General features: G+C 39.7%; 1 protein-coding gene across 2 annotated transcripts in view; it reads right to left on the bottom strand.

Annotated features, from left to right (window-relative positions):
• KSR1 (kinase suppressor of ras 1) overlaps nucleotides 1-25,636 on the bottom strand; it is a 276,807-nt gene that overhangs the window by 32,308 nt on the left and 218,863 nt on the right. For both annotated transcript variants that reach the window (XM_082245310.1, XM_082245309.1), the window contains 3 exons: nucleotides 24,771-24,819; nucleotides 22,158-22,549; nucleotides 4,308-4,404 (listed from right to left, as the gene is read on the bottom strand). In XM_082245310.1, coding sequence (XP_082101436.1) covers nucleotides 4,308-4,404; nucleotides 22,158-22,549; nucleotides 24,771-24,819 — 538 coding nt within the window. The remainder of the gene's footprint in view (nucleotides 1-4,307; nucleotides 4,405-22,157; nucleotides 22,550-24,770; nucleotides 24,820-25,636) is intronic.

Genomic DNA, 25,636 nt, shown 5'->3' with positions numbered 1-25,636 from the left:
GGTAACAGCTGTACAACTGGATCCATAAAATATAAACTGCAGCAAATAGCCTTTTGTCACGAATACTCCCACACAGAAATTAGGCACATAGGTAAGAGCAGAAACTGACCTATTTAGCATAGACACTCGGGGGTCTATTTATAAAGCTGTGAACATGTTACTTTCACTAAACATTCTCTGGTGGAGAATCGTTTTTAGTTAGAAACACATTGACCTGGAAGATTTACCTGCAGAGAATGTTTACTGAATGTCAGATTCACTGTTTAAATACGCCTCTTATTGCAATTATCGTTACAACTATTATTCCTTAAACAGATCAAATATATGGATTAGAGAGCAACACTTAGGGGGGGAAAAAAAGCTCCCCTATTTCATACGAGACTTAGAAGCATGGGAAAATACCAGATACAACTGCTTATTTTTTTCCATTCACTTTGCTGCAAAGTGGTGAGCACAGGCATTGAAGTGTGTTGTGTTCACGTGAATTTGATAAAAGATATAGTGCGCTCAACACAATCATAAATTGTAAACATGTAACATCTGGGTTGTCCCAAATACTATAGTGATCATCATACAGTGTTAAAAACCATATGTGAAAGTTCTTTATGAAAAAAAAAAATATATATAATCTTTAACAGTTGTGAAAGAATATAAAGTCCTCCAATTGATCCAGATAATCTCATATAGCTAAAGACCAATCTTCCATCTAGACATATGCCGGTTTTCGGTTAAGCGATATACCGCGGTATCGCATATCCACGGTTCTGATATTGCCAACTTTTTTAAATACTGAGTGTCTGTGCTGTCTGCCGGGCTGTGTCATTCTCCCCGCTGTGTCAGGCTCCCTGCTGTGTCGCCGTATCATGCCGTATGTGTGTCTGTCCTGTCTGCCGGGCTGTCAGGCTCCCCTCTGCATAATAACCCTGCTGTGTCGCGCAGGTTTGCTCTCCTACTAGAACAGAGCCGCTACTTCCTGTATAGTTCCGGGCGGCTCACAGGCGGAGTGATATCAGATGCACTCCGCCTGTGATTGTGAATGGAGGGAGCCGTACACAGGAAGCATGCGGCTGTGCTCTACACTGCAGCCACATTCTTCCCGGGCTCAGCCAGACACAGTGCCCCTGCCTAGTGAGTGACTCGTGCATGACGATTATATAACTACTGCAAGTACCTATCTACCCCCAATATATACTGTCACTGTGTAGATATATATATATATATATATATAAATAATATATTATATATATAGAAATGTAATAATTTAAATTTAATAATTGAATACCGTGATAATACCGTATACCGTGGCAAAACCTTCATCAATTAATCGCAGAATGAAAATCTGATATCTTCACAAGCCTAATTCCATCAACAGTGGATCTTCAATCGTGTTCACGTGAATTGCCTTAAAGTATAACTAAAGGAAAATGCTTTTGAATAGAGTGGGAGGGGGGGAGAGATTAACTCTCTTTAAGTGGATGTAAACCCCATTCATGAAATTTGACCTGGGCACATATACCTGTAGTGTTTTCCTATCTCTCTCCAAAGTCTTAAGTCCCGTGTCTTTCTGCTGCTCCATTCCCCTGTGATCAGCATGATAACTTCTGACAAGTTCTCCGACAAAGGAGATAAAAGCAGCTGGAAATTTGTGTCAGGGTGAGTGCATAGAGATAGATTAGCAGAGAGCTGGTCTATTCACAGCACAGCTCTTCACATGTTTCTTCCTTCCTCTGCCTATGTGGAGGGGGGGTGTGCCTTTCCTCCAATCAGTTGTCACAGTGTATGCCAAGACTTCACACCCAGTGCTGGAACAGGAAAAACTTCTAACATGATGTTCACTTTCTAAACAGTGTAGAAAGCTGAAGACAGCAGATATACAAATACAACTTATGTAGGGAGATTTGTTTAATCTATGTGTATTATCTGAGGCTGCTTACTTCACTGGGTATATGTAAGGGTTTACATCCACTTTAAGTGTCATGATCACCAATGTCACCAGAACTAAAAGTGAGGGTAAAACCAAAAATACTGAGTTGCCACCAGAACATGGGCAGAAAGGAAATTACCCAATGGGGACACTTGTTCCCGTGACAGCTGTCTAAGAGGGCAATTCCTTCACATTAGAGAGGTATTCTGTCACTGAAACTACAGGACAGGAAGTAAAATAGACTTAAATGGCAAACAAATCCCCAAAAAACTGACAGTTGTTTTAGCCATCCCCTACTCTACTAAAAAAGAAATAAAAAAAAAAACGTATGGCTTAAGATGTACTTAATGGCATAGTATTCATTTTGAATGGGCTGTAAATGCACCTTCACCATTTTACCAATGCAGCACACAACCGTCCACAGCATTCACATCAATAGTTTGTGTTGTGGTGCACTAGCAAGCATGCAACATATAGTCATGTGTTGACAAGCCTTGCAGCAATGTGGAAAATGCCCTTTACCATGACACACATATGCAGCCTTAGGCCTGTTTCACACGGGCTTCAGCTTGTATAAGAGCAGCGTGAAGAGCAAGCTTTGACAAAGCATTTGCAGAGCTTTACACAAGGCTTGTTGAAGCTTTTAATGTTCCATTCAGCTCAGGTTTCTGAATGTTAAACACAGATCTTACAGGGAGTGTTGATTGCCACTTTAAACAAGCTGCTAGCAGGCTTCAGAATTTCTTGAGGTCAGGTTCACACATATGCGGCCTCAAGTTCATGCCTGGGGTCCAGTGCGTCCCTGTTCACTGGTCCAGGTGTGAATCAGGTCTGAATTTTTGCATGAATTTGTACCTGAATCAGAGCCAAAGATGCACAGGACCCTTTTTGAATGAGGACCGCAGCTGCCCTGGACCTGTGTGAACCGGCTCTGAGAGCCCGGTCACACTCGCCTGTCATGCAAATTAGATGTGGGGAAACCCACATGCAATTCACATATGTGTGAACCCTGCCTAAAGCTGGTTGAAAGCCTGCAAGCAGCTTGCCTAAAGTGGTAATCAACACTCCCATTAGGATCTGTGTTTAACATTTACAAACTGGAATTGCATGGTAATTTAAAACCTTGGTCAAACGTTTCTTAAAACAAATCACTACAGGTGCAGTTGAATGGCTTGTTAGAAGGGTATAAAGAATAAGTTGGCCATACAACACTAGCCTGATCAAAATTCAAAGCTGTATAAAAAAAGAAAAAAAAAAAAAAGTTTTAGGTTTAAATAAGCATTGTAAAATATTGTGCATTTCAGAGTGTACTGATATCATAGTTACATAGTAGGTGAGGTTGAATAAAGACAATAGTCCATCCAGTTCAACCTGTGTAGGTGTGTGTGGCTGTAATCATCTCACATAGCCCTTAATGTCCTGATCCTTGAGATGTACATCTAAGAGTCTTTTGAAAGCCACCATACTTCCTGCAGAAACCACCTCTTGTGGTAGAGAATTCCACAATCTTGTAGCCCTAACAGTAAAGAACCCCCCCTCGTTGCCTGAGGTTAAAACGATTCTTCTCTAATCGCATTGTATGCCCCCGAGTCCTCATGCAATCCCTTCGAATGAACAGCTTTTTTTCTAAGCTGAGATCCCCATTGAGAAATTTATAAATTGCTATCATGTCCCCCCCTCAGGCGTCTCTTCTCCAGGGAGAATAAATCGAGCGATTGCAGCCGCTCTTCATAATTAAGGTCCTCCAATCCCCTAATCAGTTTAGTTGCCCTTCTCTGGACTCTCTCCAGCTCCAACACATCCCAACCCTGTTGTTTGCTCTGATTTTCCATTAGGGATAAACAAAATGGCAGATACAATTGAAGTCTTTGCCTTTTTTTTTCTTCTGCCACATGATGCTGTTTACAGCACTTTTCAGTTGCTTGTGGGGTACTGAGACAGAATTGACACTGGGAAGAAAGGAGATTTTATGTGCATTCTTTAATAAAAAAAACTGAGACAAAAATAGTGAACTTCCTCCACCACTGTGATAAAAAAAACACCAGACATCGTGTGACCTCCTTTCGTCCTCTGCATGACACACCCCGTTTTAGAATCCTGACTATATATACACACACACACACACACACACACACACACACACACACACACACACACACACGGCCTTCAAAAAGTTGCTGCACTTTTTATATATTTAATAGAGTTTAAAAAAAGTGCAGAAACTTTTTGAAGAAAATACCCACAAGGAGGAGCAGTGTGGCTGTGCAATAGAAGGAATTAAAAAGATGTCAGCGAATTTGAGAGTTTAACAATTATTGACTTTTTATTATTGATACATTAAAACCACAAAACCGACAGGCCCACAGTTACACAGCCTGCTTACCTTAATGATTTCTTGTGCAATTTGTCGTGTTTTGTTGATATCCAGGGAGGTCTTGGGATCTCTTACAAATGCATGCAGTGTTCTCCCTTTGCAATAACTGAAACAAAATATCAAAAACTTAATTCTGAAAAGTGCACCTCATGATTAAAAAAATAATATTGTTTATACTAACTATTATGATATCTTACTTTGGTTTTTGCACTACCAAATTTTAAAATTCAAAAACAGATCATCCCTGTGCTATATAACCGAAAAGTCATACAGTACATACAACGTAATGAAAATTGATAATTCTTATTTATCATAAAATTGTGTACAATCAAACCTGATAAAGGAAGACTCACAAACACACAGTAAAATATTGTAGGAGCTACACCACTATGCTTATGTTCCCCAAATTGCCCGTTTATTATTCTAAACAGTGCTCTCTGGCACCTGATAAAATACTAACCTTTGCTTGTTTCTGATGGTCCAGTAGTGCTCTAAGCTTTGTGCACAACTGGAGACTGGTAGAATATGAAAAGGTGAGGTGAAAAACTAATTTTTATGCAGCCTCGATACCAAGCAATTTCTTTCAGTTCCGGATATAAAGAAAAATCCTTCCAATGAGAAGGTTTAGCAATGCTAAACTTCCCCAAATGTATAAAGAATCTTTGGCTGGACGTCTTCTTTAATGCCGAAGTTCATCTTTTCACGAAAAAATGAAAAAGGTGAACACCGTACAAACTCAGGTCCCCGCTGCACTTACCTCTGTGGATAAGCTTTCACTACCTATGCAGCCAATACAGGGGTAAAGGTTAGATCAAAGCAATGCTAATTGGTTATGGGCTGACATGTGACTGCTTTGACCAATCCAAATCGTTCAGATCTGTCCTCACGTCTCTAAGAAAAGAAACGGAAGAAGGCAGCGGCTTTCAAGTCCCTGAACCCCTGCATTGGTTTAAATAAAGTGCAAAAAGAGGGGGTTGTAAACGGCGCTACCTCTGTGCAATAAATGCTGATAAAGTGCAAACAGTTGCAATCAAATATTAAATAAATAAATAAATAAGAGGATGTGTCCCATAAAACCATAAAGGGTACGTGTATATATACTGTGTATCCAGTGACTTCAAAAAAATGGATAAGATGTCCTAATGTGTATTAGGTAAAACTCAGGAAGTGCTGAGGTGCAATAAATAAATAAATAAATATCATAGACGGTGTATTTATTGTGATAAACAAATGGGTAAATAATACAGTGCAATAAATTAGAATAAATCATGTGTTGGAAAAACTTGTTCAAAGCACTATTACTGTTGTGAACGTAACATGCCGATAGAACCAAAATAAGTGAATAGTGGTGATGAGTGAAACAGAAAAAATCCCTTAGGATAAAAAAGCAGCAGCTGCGAACACCTGTATGACCACTAGGTGTCGCGCTGTATATACAACCTGCCGTATGTATGAGTCAGGCCAATATAAATTTCATGGGTTCCCCCTCAACGGTCAGCAAAGCACCAGTTGCCGTGTTTTCATATGGAGAAAAAGAGAGAAGGGGAGCCCCGTGAAGAATCAATCACAAATAGTAAGTGAAAAACGTAGCATCCACTCACTGTGATAGCTGCCTCGGATCAGTAGCAATCGCCGGGAAGCTTCCGCGTTCCACGGCGGTAGAGTCTTGCAACCGGAAGTGACGCTATGACGCAATGGACCCGCCCTACGCGTTTCGTCATCGACGTCTGCTGGAGCGGCAACCCTGCATTGGTTGCTTAGGCAGTGAAAGATAATCACCCATAGAGACGTGCAGCAGGGACAGGGGTTTGGGGCGGGTGTATGGGTTAGTTCATCTTTTCATTCTTTTTTTTTTTGTGAAAAGGTGAGCTTACATTTTAAACCCAATTAAACCCAGCACAATTGGTTACTGCAATGCAATCAGGCTGTATACAGTAACAAGGGTTCATTTGTACTTTGTAAATCTGCCATGAAAGAAATATGGAAGTTATACAAATGCCTAAATATACAACAGAAAGCAGTATTTTGTAACTGGTAAAACAAGGTCCATGTTATCGCCTTGTATTGATGAAAATCAGTGTAAACAATCACCTGTGTGCTCTTTTATGTCTTAATCTGGGGCATAATATACGGTTAACTTCCCATACATACTGTATAGCAGTTAGAGTATCAAACAAATATGCATCTAATACACAGTTTCTTTGCAAAATATGTTATGTTTTATCTCATTTCAATACAGCTCCTTATGCTATACAACCTTGCTATAGACAACTGAGCCACAGCATCCACAGATAATGTAGCTAGCTATGTAAAAGGTTGCACGTGTTCAGTGGCACATAGGTTTATATATCACCCTACAGGTGGTTTAGGCAGCCCATCTATTCACCACATTTTTGTTCAACCAGTAGATTGAATGAAAATAACAAAAAACAAAAAAAAGATTAGATTCATCCATCCACACATTCAATGTGGATGGGATCCTCCTGATGTGCTATTGCATTCTGATGGTGGGGAGCCCTTCATGCCATCAGAATACATTGATCAGTGCTGCCAGCTGGAGCCAGTGGCACTAATAGGAAAAAATGCCAGAGCGCCCATACATGGATCGATATTCAGCTGGTCCCTGCTGAACTTGCCAAATTTCAATCCATGAATGGCTAGCTTTAGTTTATAGGACAGACCAAAGACTAAATGGATGATGTACAGTGGATATAAAAAATCAGTTTTCTGTGATGTAAAAAAATGAGATAGATAAATAATTTCAGAACTTTTTCCACCTTTAATGTGACCTATAAACTGTACAACTCAGTTGAACATTAAACTGAAATCTTTTAGGTGGAGGGAAATAAAAAAAAAATGATGGTTGCATAAATGTGCACAGCCTTAAACGAATACTTTGTTGAAGCTTTTTATTTTATTTCAGCACTCAGTCTTTTTGGGTATTAGTCTATTAGCATGGCACATCTTGACTTGGCAATATTTGCCCACTCCTCTTTGCAAAAACACTCCAAATCTGACAGATTGCAAGGGCATCTCCTGTGCACAGCCCTCTTCAGATCACCCCACAATCTGATTCAGGTCTGGGCTCTCGCTGGGCCATTCCAAAACATTAATCATCTTCTGGTGAAGCCATTCCTTTGTTGATTTGGATGCATGCTTTGGCTCGTTGTCATGCTGAAAGATGACAATCCTCTTATCTTAAACGCTATGTAATTTTTATCATATACCAATTGATATTTACAAACACATCAAAAATAACACTCAGTGCTTAACACATAAAAAACCCCACCCATTCCCTCCCATGCCCTTCTCCCCTCCCTTGCCCTTCTCCCCTTCCTCTCCATTCTTCCTATCCTGCCATCCCCTGTGCCCTTTTTCCCAAACTTATCCTTTTCCTACTCTGATAATTGAATTGAATGAATTTTTCCTGGTTTTCTTGAAACCTGTCAATTTTTTTTCCATAACTAGTACATTCTTTCACCTGGCCTTCTTCTATGCTACTAAGATATTACATTTTATTTATATATTCTATTCTTTTGAACCATTCTGATACAGTAGGTTTTTCCAGGTCTAACCATTTTTTGGGTATTGTTGCCTTCGCTGCAATAATTAAATATGGCGGAATGGTTCTCTTATATTGTTTTTTATTGCTACGGTATTTGTATTATTTGTATTATGAAACAAGCATACCCATGGGTCGTTTGGTATTTCTTCTACTATTATTTCCTTTATATAACACTGCATATCCTGCCAAAACGCTTATTTTTGGGCAGTCCCACTAAATATGGGCCATAATGCCCTTCTAATTACAACCTCTCCAACACAAGGGGGGTTTACTCTGTTGGAACTTTTGAGCCTTCACAGGTGTAATATATCATCTTGCCAGACATTTATAATTAATTTATATTGTGCTTGCATCATTCGCATAACCATGTACAGCTCTCAACACTTTTCCCAGCTGTTGTTCCTCCAATCGTGTTCCCAGCTCTTCTTCCCATTTTCCAATGAATGGAGGCACTCCCCGCCCCACCAGTTCTGTAAATATTCTGTAAATCCTAGATACTACATGTCTCACTGTTGTTTGTAAGTTACATAATTGTTCTATGGGATTAAAATTCTCCTCTGATCTAATCAGCTCCGGTAGTGGAGAAACAAAGAGTTTCAGCTGCAAGTACCTCCATTTATTTACTATCTTCAAATCCCTTAAGTGTTTCAATTCCTGCAACCTCCTTATTTTTCCCTTGTTTACTATATCTTAATTGGGAGTTCCCTACCAAATTCCCAAATAGTACCTCTTTACCAGGTAAAAAAAAAAATATTGTCCCTGCTAATGAAATTGATGGTGAATGGTATTCCCATTTCTCTTGTCTGTAAAATTCAATCCCAAACTTTAAACCCATTTCTTGTCAAGTTATGTGTACCTACATCAGGTGATCTGAATGTTTGTGGTATCCAAATATTCCTATTCAAGTGCGTTTTACTTAAAGTATTCTCAATCTTGACCCATCTCTTGTCGCAATTTGTGTCTGTCCATTCTGTCATTCGTGCTATTATTACTGCATTATAATACCTTTTTATTTCTGGTGCTGCAAGTCCCCCTTGTGTTTTATCTCTAGTTAGTAACGCAAACTGAAATCTTGGTTTCTTATTTTGCCATATGTATCTTAAAATCGATCTATTTAACCACTTTAAGACCGGAGGATTTTCCTGCTAACATCCAGGCCACTTTTTTCAACTTGGCACTGCGCGACTTTAACTGACAATTGCGCGGTCATGCAACGCCGTACCCAAACGGAATTTACATCCTTTTTTTTCCCACAAACAGAGCTTTCTTTTGGTGGTATTTGATCACCTTATTCGCTTTTCATTTTTTGCGATATTAATAAAAAGAGTAAAGATTTTGGGAAAGAAATTGACATTTTCTACTTCGACAGTTAAAAAATATCCAATATATTCGATTTTTGTCATTCTAAATGAGCGTATTTTTAACCACTTTAAGACCAGAAGATTTTACCCCATTCCTGACCAGGCTATATTTTGCGATTCGGTACTGCGTTATGTGCGGTTATGCGACACTGTACCCAAATTAAATTTATGTCCTTTTTATTCCCCACAAATAGAAATTTCTTTTGGTGGTATTTGATCCCCTGTGCGATTTTTCATTTTTGAAAAAAAGAGCGACAATAAGTCCCCGTTCACACTGGGGCGACCTGTGAGGCGACCTGTGAGGCGACCTGGTCGCCTCACAGGTCGCCTTCAATAGGGAAGCTGCGGACCCATTCTAATAGGAGTGACACAAGTCGCTCCGACTTAGAAAAAGGGTCCGGAGCTTCTTTGGGGCGACCCGGAGCGACCGTCATAGACTTCAATGTTATGAAGTCCGTGCCGGCCGCTCCGAGGTCGCGGCGCGCTGCTCGCACCGCGACCTCGGAGGTCGCCCCGGGAAGTCGGATCGCCCCAATGTGAACGGGGCCTTATGAGAAAAAAAAACAAACAATTTTTTTCACATTCTGATATATAACATTCCCCATAAAAAATGTATAAATCAACATCTTTTAACATATTAGGCCAATTTGTTTTCTGCTTTTGGTAAAAAAAAAAAAAAAATCACAATAAGAGTATTTTGATTGGTTTGCGCAAAAGTTATTGCGTTTACTAACTACGGGAAAGATTTGTCATTTTTATTGTTTATTTTTTTTTTTACTAGTAATGGCGGCGATCTGCAATTTTTTTTGCAGGCCTGCGACATTGCGGCGGACAGATCGGACCCCTAACTGACATTTTTGACACTTTTGGGGGGACCAGTGACATTACTACAGTAATCAGTGCTATAAATATGCACTGTTACTGTAAAAATGACACTGGCAGGGAAGGGGTTAACACTGTTGGTGATCAAGGGGTTAAATGTGTGCCTCATGCTTACTGACGTGTGTGGGGGGAGGGGATTGTGTGACACAGACACAGATCGCAGGTTCAGCTATGCTGAATCCTGTGATCTGTCCCTGCCTGTCACAGAGGAGATCCGCCCGCTTTGTTTACACAAACGGGCGGATTTCCTCATTCTTTCCCCGACGATCGGGGAAGAGCGGCCATGATCACCGCATCTCCTCCCCTGGCCTGACTCCCGCTGTGTCTGAATACAGCAAGAGGGAGGAATCAAGCAACGTAGGTCTACGTCGCTGGACAGCCGAGCCACTCTGCTGCAGTAGCAGCAACGTGAGTGGTCGGCAAGTGGTTAATATTTTAAAAAATGTCTGAGGCATTGCTATTGGCATCATTTGAAACATACAGGATTTTCAGAAGTATTGCCATTTTTACCATGTTTATCCTTCCCAGTCAAGAGAATGGACTTGTTGCTATTTTTTTAACTTCTGTTTGAATTTCATTTAATAGTGGGATATAATTGGCTTGATACAGGTACCCCAAAGATGCTGTTAATTTTATTCTGAGATATTTAAAATTCTTTTTTCCCCCCATGTAAATGGGAATTCGCTCCAAACTGCCTGTTCTTTCTTCTTACTTAGATTTAGGATTTCCAATTTTACTGGGTTTATTTTCAAATTTGAAAATTCCCCATACCTTTTCATTTGTTTTATGAAGTTGGGGAGTGTTATTCTAGGGTTGGAAATGTAGAACAAGATGTCCACGTATGCCACGACCTTATGTTCCTCTTCTCCCATCTTCACCCCTTCTATATCTACGCTATTTCTTTTGGTTACCAATAACAGCTCCAGCGAGAGTACAAACCGGAGGGGATAAAGCGGGCATCCTTGTCTTGCTCCATTAAAGATTTCTAATGATGGAGACAAACTTTCGGTTACCTTTACTATTGCTGTAGGATGGCTGTATACATTTCTGATCCATTGCACCATTTTTGTGCCTATTCCCAAATTTTCTATCGTATTCATCATAAATTTCAAGTCCACCCTGTCAAATGCCTTTTCAGCCTCTATTGACAGGAGAAGAGCTGGGGAGTTTCCACCTCTTTTCTTTTTCAGCAATAAAATTTTTATACCACTGTCCTTGCCTTCCCTTCCTGGTGCAAACCCTGTTTGATCTGCATGGATCCATTCTGGGATCAGCTATTTTAATCTTGTCGCTAATACGTTTGCATATAATTTTGGCTCTACATTTAACAGTGCAATTGCTGGAGCACAGTGTTGCGTCTTTCCCCTCCATAGGAATGACCGTTATTGTGCCGACAATTCCCTCCTCATTTCCTCCACCTCCCCTAATTTATTCAGATATGTACTTAGTCTGGGTATTAACTGTTTGTTAAACTTCTTATAATATCTGATTCTAAATCCATCGGGTCCTGGGCTCTTTACTGACGATGTACTATTTATTGCTATTCTAATCTCCTTCTGCGTTATTGGATCTTCCAGTGCCTGGAGTTTTTCTACCAAGGTAAATTTGCTTCTCTTGGGTATTGCTGCATCTTTTGTTTCCTTTTTTTCCTCTGCTTCTCGTGTCTTCTTTTGCCTCCCTGAATATAAGGCTCTATAATAACTTTGGAATACTTTCGCGATTTCTAATGTTGCGTGTACCATCTCCCCTTTATCATTTTTTCTATAGAATTAAATGTTACAAGGAATGGAATGTACATTTGCTAACGTATACAGCCCCAATAAAAATCAGAAGGGGTATTTTAAAAGAGGTTCTTGGAATACTGATGGACTTCAAGAAGGACAAATATATATTTGGCGGGAGATTTGAATTTCTTTATGGACCCACGAATAGATAGTATGTTGCATTCACTGGAGACCACCAGCTGAGGACGTTTGGAGAGTCCGACACCCCCAGGTGAAGGATCACACACTCCACCCCCCTTAGTGCATGACACATACTCAAGACTAGATTATATGCTGGTAGAACACAGATTCTTGGAATCAGTAGTAAAGTCATCTATTGGAAAAAAATGTCGCTCTCAGATCATTCCCCAGTAATAGTGAGCATGAAGTTCTCAGAAGTAAAAAATAGGGAAGGTTCACAGAAACAAAATGAGGAACTGATACAGGACACCGAAATTGAGCCTAAACTAAAAAGTGAAGAAGGGTCCTTTCACACGGTCCGTTCAGTGACTTTTTTTTTTTTTTTTCCAATTATATCTTTATTTCTTTAAATTCAGTTACAAGAATATATGATCAATACCTTTTTACATCTTAATAACCAAAATCATAATATACACAACAACTGTTTCCCATATACGGGACTAATTTCTTCCTATTATTCTGTAACCAAACCCAAATCTCCCATTTTCATTATCTTTTCCCTCCTTCTCCCCTTCCCCAGTCCCCCAGGGTCCAAACAATACACCGAAAAAGAAAAAAAAAAAAAAATTAATAATATTGATAATAATAAAAAAGTAAAAATTTTTTCTCTTCTTCCCCTCTCCTCCTCCCCTCCCCTCTCCTTCTATTGTTTTTGTTTATCTATTTTCTACAAACTACTGAACTGTTTCTTGTTCTATAAGTTCCGGTTGACCTTCCTCTGATTTGGTATAATTTTTCCATTGTTTCCATTTCTCCTCATATTTATCATTTTGTTGACGCGAGTATAATACTAATTTCTCCAAATTGCTTATCTCATCCACTTTCCTCGCCCACATGTTTATATTAGGAGGCTCGATATCTCTCCATCTGAGGGATATACATAACTTTGCTGCATTTACTAGATGGGGCATAATCGAGTTCCTATAGTTTTGCACCGGTTTACTAGGGGCGTGTAGCAGGAAGAGGGACGGTTCTTTGGGGAAGTTATCTTTCATAATCTTCTGTGTTATCCTCCAAATCTGTTCCCAAAACCCCTCTAGTTTCGAACATGTCCAGAATATGTGAAACATTGTCCCTTTCTCTGTCCCACATCTCCAACAGCGGTCAGTATTTGATACAGAAATTTTGTTTAATTTAACTGGGGTATAATACCATCTGGTAAAGATCTTGTAATTTAGTTCTTGAATTTAAACGCACATTGAGGTTGAAAATACTGACCGTATTATTTGATTTTCTTGTTCTGTTGAGAATGTGATGCCCATTTCCCTCTCCCATTCCTTCAGAAACGGTAATTTGCGCCTTTCTACTGGTAACATTATCAAGGAGTATAATTTAGATATTGTATGTTCCAGAATCCCCTTCTGGATACATAATTTTTCAAATGGTGAAACAGTTTTATCCTCCTGAGATGGTACCTGCAATGTCCCTAAAAAGTGACGTAATTGAATTGATCTCCAAAAATCTAAACAAAAATCGCCAGAGGCATCTGTTAATTCCTCCATAGTTACCCATCCTGTCTCTGAGACAAAATCTGATATCTGGAATATTCCTTTCTCTGCTAATATCTTGAATTTCTTGTCCTGACATCCTATTTCAAAGTGGGGGTTCCCTAATACTGGATACAGAATAGAATTTTCTCGTATAAGTTTTTCTTGTTGGAATATTTTCACACAAGTTTTTAACGTATTTCCTATGGTTGGGTGGTTCTTAATTACTGCTGGTAAATTCTTATAGCACCATGGGGCTCTTTTCAGTAAAATCTCGCATTGTGCCTGCTCTAAGTTTGGCCAAATCTTATGTTCCCCATGGCGGCACCAGTCTATCACTCTTCCTAGTTGAATAGCTTGGTAATATTTTCTCAAGTTCGGAACTGCCAGTCCCCCCTCTCTCTTAAATTTAAAAAGGTATTTTTTTCCTATTCTTGGACGTTTTGATTTCCAGATATAATTCATTATCTTAGTTTCGATCTGAGATAAAAAACAAAGTGGGATATGGATAGGGAGTGCCTGGGCCATGTATAGAAATTTTGGTAGGATACTCATTTTGATTATATTACACCTACCTATCCATGATTGCATTCCCCCTTTCCATTTTTGCAATAGTATATTTATTGATTGTAATAGGGGTTTAAAATTTGCGCTAAATAATTGTGATATTTTTGGTGTAATCCGTGTCCCTAGATATTTTAGGGCCTTCTTTGTCCAATTCAACTTAAAATTTACACATAATTGTTGTTGAAGTGCTTCTGATAATTCTAATCCCATTGTTTCGGACTTAGTGAAGTTTATCTTCATGTTTGATTGTATACTATAATTCTCCAATTCACGTAGCAAATTGGGAAGTGATATTTTTGGGTTTGTAATCGTGAATAGGACATCATCCGCAAACGCGGATATTTTATATTGGGCCTTCCCCACTTTGATCCCTGATATGTCAGAATTTCTGCGTATCTTGCAGAGAAAGGGTTCCAATGACAATACGAACAAAAGTGGTGACAGGGGGCATCCCTGTCTTGTTCCATTTACAAATGAGAATTCTGAAGAGAGGACTCCATTTACCTTCACTCTAGCCGATGGGGTTGAATAACTCTGTCTTATCCACTTTTGCATTTTCTCTCCTAGTCCTATATGGCGCAGGACAGCAAACATATATTCCCACCTAACCCTGTCGAACGCTTTCTCTGCGTCGGTATTGAGCAGGATCGTTGGTATCTTATTCTGGTGTGTTATGTGTATTAAATTCAGTAACTTAGTCGTGTTGTCCCTTGCCTCTCGGGTTGGAACAAAACCAACCTGATCTAGATGGATCAATTTTGTTAGGTATTTCTGTAATCTTACTGCTATAATCTTTGTAAAAATTTTAAAATCGGTGTTCAGTAGCGAAATTGGTCTGTAACTTTTACAGGAGGAGGGGTCTTTCCCTTCTTTGGGGATCACCGTTATATGTGCATGTATGGTTTCTTTGGGAATACTATTCCCTGCACCCCATGTATTGAACATGTCTCTCATAAATTCTTTCAGGTATGGTATTAATTTCTTGTAGTAATGTATAGTAAATCCATCGGGGCCGGGTGCTTTCCCTGTTTTAATATTTTTTATAATTTCCATTATCTCTACTACTGTGATTGGAGAATCTAGGATCTTACTCTCCTCTTCTGACGATTGTGGTATTTGTGAGGATTGTACATAGTCCTCCATCTGCGTCTGTGAGACTTTCGGGGTTTTTAAATTATATAATGTTTCGTAATATTTTTTAAATTCTTGGGTTATCTGTTTGGGGTAACTAAATTTCTGTCCTGCGTCATTTACTATATGTGGTATATATGACGACGATTTTTGATCTCTAAGTGATCTTGCCAATAACCTTCCGCATTTATCACCTGATTCATAGATATTCTTTTTAGTTTTCTGAATTGTTGCTTTAGCCTTATAGGTTAGAAGTTCATTAATTTCCTTTCTTATTCTTAGGAGTTCCTCCTTACCCTCTGTTGTCGGCGCGTGCTTATGTTTTGCTTCTGCTATATATAGGGATTGGAGTAGATAATTTAATTGTTTATTTCGTTGTTTTTTGATCCTAGACCCGTGTTTGATTAGTATCCCTCGTATGACTGCTTTATGGGTTTCCCATATTATACCTGGGTCTGAATCTTCTGTAATGTTAGTCCGGAAAAAAAATTCAATCTCTGATTCAACCTCTGCCATAGTCTCTTGGTCCTGTAGAAGACTTTCGTTCAGTCTCCAGGTTGTTTCTCTCCTTTCTCTTTTATTTGGTAGCTCATAAGTTATTGTAATTGGGGCGTGGTCGGACCAAGTCACTACCCCCATCTTTATGTCTTTTATAGCATGTAATTGACTATGAGGGATTAAAAAATAATCTAAACGGGAATATTGTTGATGTAAGGGGGAATAAAATGAGTAATCTCTTTCTCCTGGGTGTTTAAGACGCCATGCGTCTATTAATTGACCTTCTTGTAATATTTTGGAGAACTTTTTTTGTACCCTTACGGGGATTGAAGATATTCCCCGTGATGTATCCTCTGCTGGGATCAGGGGAATATTCAAATCTCCTCCTATTATAAGTTGTCCTTCTCTAAACTCATTTAATATGTTCATCACTCTACCAAGGAATCCATCTTGTTTTATATTTGGTACATACAAATTAGCTAATGTAACTACGGTCTCCCGTATCGTCCCTTTTATAAATAAGTAACGACCATTTGGGTCATTCAATATTTGCTTACATTTCCAAGGTAGATTCCTTGATATCAGGATGGACACCCCTTTTGATTTTGCCTCTAAGTTAGTTGCATGGTAAACTATAGGGAAAGAATTATTACCTAGCCTTGGGCATTTATCCTCTCTAAAATGTGTCTCCTGTATCATAGCAATGTCGACCTTTGATTTTTTCAGGTCGTCTATCAGAATTTTCCTTTTTTCCGGCACATTAAGACCTTTTGCATTAATAGATAAAATTTGTATATTTTCCATTTTAAAAAGAGAGAAGAGAAAAAAAAAAGAAAAAAAAAAAAAACCCACCCCCCGGGGGCTTAGGGGAAGGGGGGGGAAGGTACCTGCTTGGCCCCTTAATTATAAGGGGTCGCTAATGTAGCTTTACGCTGAGTTGCTCTTCCAGTTTCTATTGGCTCTTTGAGCAATTTCCTAAATGGGGTTATAGATGGATCAGGCTAGAGAATATCCAGAAAGAAAGATAAAAACACAAATATCTACAAGAGGAACTCTCCCCTCACACTCCCGGGTCCCGACCCAGGTATTTTCCAAAGTCTAATGGCATTTCTTCATACGCCTCCGCTTCCTCCACTGATCCCTCTCCCTCCCCCTCATGTCCCCCATCTCAAACCATATGGCAAAAAATAGAGGGAAAAAAAAAAGTAAAGGAGAGAGTAGGAGCAGGGTATATCCATCACCTCTTCTACTGTTTCCCCCTCCCTTCTTGATACCTTGATCTATCGTCTATTAATCAATTCTTCCTCCAACCCCTACACCTCCCAAAAAAAAAAAAAAAAGGGAAAGACCTCCCTTGTCACCGTGTTCTCTCACCCTCTTAAGGGACCTCTTACTTCGGTCCTATTAAACAATTTAGTGTTTTAGTTTTGAAAAAAAAAAAAAAAAAAACCCTACAAACCCCCTTCTATTCCTGTGTTCTAACACCCTCTTTAGAACCTCTTAATGCGGTCCTATTAAACCGTTAAGTGTTTAATCTAAATAATTTTGTGTCTTTACGTAAAAAAAATGAAAATAATATCAGTAAATTAAGATACGCATTAAATTTTATATTATATTGTTGTTTGTGAATTGTGAATATCCCATTCCCCTTTCTTATCTGCCCATTTACCCGCCATTTACTAGGCAGATATCCACACATTTATTCATTACCCCGTGAAAGAAAAAAAAACCCTTCAATAAAACTCAAAAAAAAAAAGAAACAATAAAAAAAAAAAAAAAACCACAAACCACACTACAGAAAAAAAACAAACCAAACAACAAAAAAAAAGACAGTCAAATTAAACATCCTAAATTCAAGGCCTAAAAAAAAAAAAAAAAGGCAACCCTCTTTCGGCTTATATAATCACATAAATGTCCACCGTCTATCCGAGGGACTCGAAAATTCCTCACTTTTCTTCTCCTCTTTTCCTTAAAAAAAAAAAAAATAGGAAAAAGCAAGGTGGGGGTGGAGGTGGTGTGTATCTGTCTTCAAAAATTAGGGGACAGACCTCCTCATACTGTCCTCTCCTTAAAGAAAAGGAAGAAAGGAAAGGGGGGGGGGAGGGGATGAAGGAATTTTCTCAAAACAACACAACAAAAAAAAAAGAGAAAAGGGTTACCAGAAGGGCAAAGCATCAGTATATTTGTATACGTATATATTTGTTCAACTACCCTCTTCCCCTTCAAAAAAAGGGATTTAGGGGCCCCCTCAAAAAGGAAAAAAAAAAAAGACCCAAAAAAAGTCCATCCTTTTCATTATTTTATCCAGGTACCTTAGGCGTGGGCCACTTTATTTCCATTCCTCCCCCTTTCCCAAGGCCCCCCACTTGGGTACCTCCTTGTTCTTAGAGGGGTTACAAGCCAGTCCTGTACCTCCACCGGTTCCGTACCAAGAAAATCAAATAGATTACGTAGTTCTTCTGGGGTGCGTAGAACAAAAAAATTACGTTCCTTAAAAAAAGTCACTGCAAAAGGGTACCCCCATCTGTACCCGAAACCTAGCTGTTTTGCTCTTTCCAACACTGGCCGTAATAGGGCTCTGCGGTACAAAGTGGCTTTAGAAAGATCCGGGAGTATCTTTATTTTGGCCCCTGCAAATTCAACAGAGCCCATGTCCCATGCTTTGCGGAGGATTTCCTCCTTCTGTGTATAATAGTGTAATTTACACACAATATCCCGGGGCCTGTTGGTGTCTTTACTTCTATACCCCGAAGTTCTGTGGGCCCTGTCTATTTCCATGGGGGACATTGGATGGACGGTGGGGGCTAAAAGTTTCTGAAGAATGTCTCTCACCTTGTCATGTAGGTTTTCCCCTTCCTCCTCAGGGACACCTCTCAGTTTCAAATTCCCCCTCCGGCTCCGGTCTTCTAAATCTTCCATCTGCAATTGCATATTAATGGAGGTTTCATATAGCGCTTTTGTGGTTTTACCTAGATCATCCACTTGTTCTTTAACTTCAGTGGTCTTCGCTTCATTTGCGGCAGCTCTATTTGCTAGATGTAGCATGTCCTTGCGAAGTTCTTGCATGTCTGCCCGATGTGTTTCTTCGATCCGCATGATCAGCGCCTCGATTTCAGCTTTTGTGGGAAGTGCTTTTAATAAATCCTTGATATCAGGGCCCGCCAGGTCTTGTTGTTTAGTGAGGTCTAGTCCCGCTTCCTTCACTATGTTCACCCCCGAGCCTATAGTCTCTTCCGGCAACTTTTCCCCTCTCTCTGTATGCTGAATTCCTTGTATGCTTAGCTTTGTTTGTGTGCCTGCACGTGGCACCGCCATTTTAATTTCAGAGGTATCAGGCAGTTGATGATAGAAATACTGCTGTATATCTCCAGATCTCCTCTGCGAGTGGCGCCTCTCCACTCGTGAGCGTTCGCTGATTGAGCGGGTCACCGGGCGAGACTTGGCCAGTTTACTTGCTTGCATGCCGCATTGACGATACCTTGTCGGGCCGGTCCGGGAGCGTGGTAAACGGGGAGCTTCACTCAGACATCCTCATCTCACGCCCTCTCCAAGCCACTCCCCCGACTTTTTTTTTTTTAAACGGACAAGGATGCACTTTTGGAGGGTCCGTTCTGTATGTCCGTTTTTCATTCATCCGTTCGCGGATGAAAAACGGACATAATGTATGTCTATGGGATTGCGGATGTCAGCGGATGACGTTTTTGCGTCCGTTCCGTTTTTTAAATGGAAGAAAAATAGGGTTCTCTTCCGTTTCGAAAAAACTGAACTGAACAGAATGGAGGCAAAACGGATGTCAGTGGATGGTCATCCGCTGACATCCACAATCCCATAGACATACATTATGTCAGTTTTTCATCCACAAACAGATGGGATGAAAAACGGACATACGGACCGCCCGTGTGAAAGGACCCTTAGCGCAATATTTTCTATTGAATGAATCCCCCTAGGTCTAAAAAGCCACAATATGGGAATCACATAAGGCCTACATCAGGGGAGTGTTGATATCTATAGGGGCCAGAAAAAGAAGTAAAGATCAAAAAATTTAGAAAGATTAGTAAACAAAATCTTTACTAACAGAAGTACATAAAAAGTACATAAAAAGAAAGTAAATATTGAAATACAACAGACACTAATAATAAAGAGAGACCAACTAAAAGATCTAATGCAACAAGAAACAAGACAGGATTTTAATAAAGTAGCAAAAGAGAGATATAAATGGGGGATCAAACCAGAAAAACATCCTGAAAAAATTCTGGGGAAAAAAATCATTACAATTATATGTTCAGCTTTCTAGCAGAAGCCTGAAGGTTTTGTGCCAATATTGACCGTATTTGGAAATATTCATAATTCCCTCTACCTCGACTAAGGCTCTGTTCCAGCTGAAGAAAAACAGCCCCAAAGCATGATGCTGCCACCACCATTGCTTCACTGTGGGTATGGTGTTCTTTTGGTGATGTGCAGCGTTGTTTTTGCGCCAAGCTTTTTTTTTGGAATTCTGGCCAAAAAGTTCAACCTTGGTTTCATCAGACCAGAACACATTTTCCCACCTGCTTTTGGGAGACTTCAAATGTGTTTTTGCAAAATTCAGCCAGGCTTGGATGTTTTTCTTCGTAAGAAAAGGCTTCAGTCTTGCCACTCATAGCTCAGACATATGAAAAATACAGGAGATTGTGGTCACATGTACCACACAACCAGTACTTGTCAGATATCCCTGCAGGATACCACTTTAACCACTTGCCGACTGCCCCACGCAGATTTACTGGGGAAGGGCGGCTCGGCTGCGCATGATCATGTAGATCTACGCTATTATGTGCACGCGGTTTTGGCCCCACACGCCGCCAGAGTCGCGCTCCCGCTGTGATTAGACACAGTGTGAGGCAGACCACGGGAAGAGAGGGCTCGATTGCCGCCAGCCTCCCGCAATCTTTGGCAAAACTGACAGGACAGCCGCCTGGTATGTAAACAATGCAAGACAGCTCTATCAGAGAGGCAGGGAAAGATCGTGTGATTTAGCGAAGCTAAGCTGAATCACTGATCTCTCTCTGCCTCTGTTCAATCCATCCCCAAAACAGTTAGTAAGCACATCTAGGGAACACATTTAACCCCTTGATCACCCCCCAGTGTTAACCCCTTCCCTGCCAGTGTCATTTATACAGTAACAGTGCATATTATTTAGCACTTATCACTGTATTAATGTCATTAGTCCCCAAAAAGTGTCACTTAGTGTCAGACTTGTCCGCTGCAATCCCGATAAAAATCGCTGATTGCCACCATTACTGATAAAAAGTCCATAAATCTATCCCATAGTTTGTAAACGCTATAACTTTTATGCAAACCAATTATTATAAGCTTTTTGGGATTTTTTTCTGTAGAGGTGATCAAATACCACCAAAAAAAGCCCGTTTGTGGGAAAGAAAGGACATCAATTTTTTTTGGGGTACAGCGTTGCACGACTGCGCAATCCAGTTAAAGCTACGCAGTGCCGAAATGCACAAAAATGGCCTGGTCATTAAGGGGGTAAAACCTTCCGAGGCTAAAGTGGTTAATGTTGCTGTAGGCCACTTGGCAGCCTCCCTGGCCAGTTTTCTTCTGGTCTTCCCATCAATTTTGGAGGGACGTCCAGTTCGTGGTAATGTCACTGTTGTACCATATTTTCTCCACTTGATGATGACTGTCTTCACTGTGTTCCATGGTATAACTAATGCCTTGGAAATTCTTTTATATCCTTCCCCCGACGGATACCTTTTACCAAAGAGATCCCTCTGATGCTTTGGAATCTCTCTGCAGACCATGGCTTTTGCTGTAGGATGCCACTAGAAAAATGTCAGGAAAGACCTACTAGAACAGCTGAACTTTATTTGGGTTTAATCAGAGGCACTTTAAATGATGTCAGGTGTGTACTGACTCCTATGTAACATGAGTTTGAATGTGATTGCCTAATTCTGAACACAGCTACATCTCCCCAGTTATAAGAGGGTGTGCACACTTATGCAACCACATTATTTTAGTTTTTTATTTTTACTCCCCCCCCCTACAAGATTTCAGTTTGCTTTTCAATTGAGTTGTACAGTGTATAGGTCACATGAAAAGGTGTAAAAAGTTCTGAAATCATTTATCTTTGACTTTTTATATCCACTGTATAAAGTGCGAACAAGCATAGCTCACCTTTTACCAGTCAGAGCAATGAAACATAATTACTTATTATGTGCTAATGGTGACTTAACACAAATTCTTACATGAGGATTTCTATTCAAATCATTCATTTTTTTTTCATGAACTTATAAAAAAAAATGTCAAATGTATATATGCTACATAAAAAAGTGTACAAAATGAAATCTATGCAAAAGTGTTTGCTCACCAGAAAATAGTATATTGTTCAGTACAACGCGATGAAGGGCACTCACCTAGTGATAATGGCCAGGTGTGGCGGGTGCATGCAGGCCCCCATGAAGAGCACCACATTTTCATGCCTTGTCTGCCTGTAGTTCATCACTTCCTTTTTGAACAATTTAAGGTGATCTTGGTTATTTCCATCTATTTCCAACATCCGGATAGCTACCTCCCCATGCCACTTGCCTTTGTATACTTTTCCCCACCTTCCCTGACCAATAAGTTCTTCAAGTTCAATTTGTTCAAAGGGTATGTCCCATTCCTGTAAATATACACTAGTCTGGCTGGCTTTGCGGAAGATCATTCCTCTGAATGTACCGCTGGTGGACCTCGACGATGGGAGCTCATCCACTTCATCATCATCATACTCTGGCTCAGATTTGTTGGCTTCTTGCTCCTCAACTTGCTGAAAACAAATGTTCACAACACTCTTAAAAACCAAATACCATGTTATTGAAAGACAATCTTGTATAAGCTCAAGATCCAATCTACATTTTAGCAGTAACACATTTTTGAGAAGTCAGTAGCTACCAGAGGCAAAAAATATACATTTCTATAGAAAAATGTATGGCACAACTTGACCTACCTAGAAGGCAACACAAAGGAATGAATACAGTGCCTTGTGAAAGTATTCGGCCCCCTTGAACTTTGCGACCTTTTGCCACATTTCAGGCTTCAAACATAAAGATATAAAACTGTAATTTTTTTGTGAAGAATCAACAAGTGGGACACAATCATGAAGTGGAACGAAATGTATTGGATATTTCAAACTTTTTTAACAAATAAAAAACTGAAAAATTGGGCGTGCAAAATTATTCAGCCCCCTTAAGTTAATACTTTGTAGCGCCACCTTTTGCTGCGATTACAGCTGTAAGTCGCTTGGGGTATGTCTCTATCAGTTTTGCACATCGAGAGACTGAAATTTTTGCCCATTCCTTCTTGCAAAACAGCTCGAGCTCAGTGAGGTTGGATGGAGAGCGTTTGTGAACAGCAGTTTTCAGTTCTTTCCACAGATTCTCGATTGGATTCAGGTCTGGACTTTGACTTGGCCATTCTAACACCTGGATATGTTTATTTGTGAACCATTCCATTGTAGATTTTGCTTTATGTTTTGGATTATTGTCTTGTTGGAAGACAAATCTCCGTCCCAGTCTCAGGTCTTTTGCAGACTCCATCAGGTTTTCTTCCAGAATGGTCCTGTATTTGGCTCCATCCATCTTCCCATCAATTTTAACCATCTTCCCTGTCCCTGCTGAAGAAAAGCAGGCCCAAACCATGATGCTGCCACAACCATGTTTGACAGTGGGGAGGGTGTGTTCAGGGTGATGAGCTGTGTTGCTTTTACGCCAAACATAACGTTTTGCATTATTGCCAAAAAGTTTGATTTTGGTTTCATCTGACAAGAGCACCTTCTTCCACATGTTTGGTGTGTCTCCCAGGTGGCTTGTGGCAAACTTTAAACGACACTTTTTAGGGAGATCTTTAAGAAATGGCTTTCTTCTTGCCACTCTTCCATAAAGGCCAGATTTGTGCAGTATACAACTGATTGTTGTCCTATGGACAGAGTCTCCCACCTCAGCTGTAGATCTCTGCAGTTCATCCAGAGTGATCATGGGCCTCTTGGCTGCATCTCTGATCAGTCTTCTCCTTGTATGAGCTGAAAGTTTAGAGGGACAGCCAGGTCTACGTAGATTTGCAGTGGTCCGATACTCCTTCCATTTTAATATTATCGCTTACACAGTGCTCCTTGGGATGTTTAAAGCTTGGGAAATCTTTTTGTATCCAAATCCGGCTTTAAACTTCTCCACAACATTATCTCGGACCTGCCTGGTGTGTTCCTTGTTCTTCATGATGCTCTCTGCGCTTTAAACGGACCTCTGAGACTATCACAGTGCAGGTGCATTTATACGGAGACTTGATTACACACAGGTGGATTCTATTTATCATCATTAGTCATTTAGGTCAACATTGGATCATTCAGAGATCCTCACTGAACTTCTGGAGAGAGTTTGCTGCACTGAAAGTAAAGGGGCTGAATAATTTTGCACGCCCAATTTTTCAGTTTATTTGTTAACAAAGTTTGAAACATCCAATAAATTTCAATCCACTTCATGATTGTGTCCCACTTGTTGATTCTTCACAAAAAAATTACAGTTTTATATCTTTATGTTTGAAGCCTGAAATGTGGCAAAAGGTCGCAAAGTTCAAGGGGGCCGAATACTTTTGCAAGGCACTGTAATTTTGTATGTAAAATGTATAGTCTACTTCTATAGTCTATGTATAGTTACATTTTTGGAATGGTGAAGGAAGGAGGCCTTTACCCAATTTCACATGAAGACACGTTTTGAAAAACAAGCATATAAAAAGTACCACCTTCAGAGAGAGCCAGTGTTCTTGGAGAGACCCTATTAATTTCTGATGAAGGGTACTTTAGCCAAAGATAGAACTTGATATCTGGGAAAAAGTTATGCCAATACATGAAGCCTATGAAACACCAGCAAGATAAGGTTGAGTAATTTACCATTCGAAAAGTACAGTAAAATATACTGTCTGTATCCAAGTATGTACAGAACTGCAGCTCCCTCTAGTGGAAAACTTTAAAATCAACTGTTAGCTGACTAATATACCTCTGTTTCTTGCTCTTCTGCTACATCTGTTTCCATTTCAGCTTCAGGACTAGGGAATAAAAAAATTTTTTTTTTTTTAGTTAATTTTCAGAATTATAAAAACAAGAATACTTAAAACATAGCCAAAGTATTTTTTTAAATGCAAACACTCTAAAATTGCAAGTCAAAAATAGTTTGCAAAAAAATAATATAAAACACACTTTCTTTCTGCTTTAGGCCTCACACACTGGGTATAAAAAAATGCTGCGTATACAGGCATTTTTTTCTTTCAGCCTGTAGAAGCAACTCTATATTAGTCTATGTGATCATGCACATTTGGGTATTTACAGGCATATTTGTAGAGGAACGTTTTCGGGCTGGGTAAAAAAAAAAAAATGGCATCACAAATGTGTTTTTGATAGGAGCCTTTGGGTAGAAAAAACACTTGATGCACTAAAACGCAGAATTTAGGTGTATCAAACGTTTCCAAGTGTACATTTTTTCTAGTGTCTAGGGGGAAACCGCAAACACTCGTAAACATGCCTATACATGTGTAAAATATGCTCCTTGGGCACATTAAGTATACAGCTTTTTCTGGCAGCAGTTCTGGCACTTTTTTTTCTGTCGCCTAGTATGCATGGACCCTTAGGGCCTATTCACACCAGAAACTGCGTGTTTTTGCATCCGCAGTGACGTGCATTTTTATTGTGTTTTTTTCCTAAGCTTGCATTTCCTTTGAGGTCATTACAGTCTTCTTTCTTTTTTGGGCTTTTATGTGCACTGCACTGCGTTGCAGTGCATTCTCGTGCATTTTTTGGCTGCACTGGAATAATGTTCATAGGATAACCTGGGTTTTGGACTGTCTATGTAGTAGGAGCGCAGTTAAA

Source organism: Pelophylax lessonae (genome assembly GCF_965119305.1).
Source record: "Pelophylax lessonae genome assembly, chromosome: 2".
NCBI classification, from domain to species: Eukaryota; Metazoa; Chordata; class Amphibia; order Anura; family Ranidae; genus Pelophylax; species Pelophylax lessonae.
This window is presented reverse-complemented; position numbering and strand designations above follow the sequence as displayed.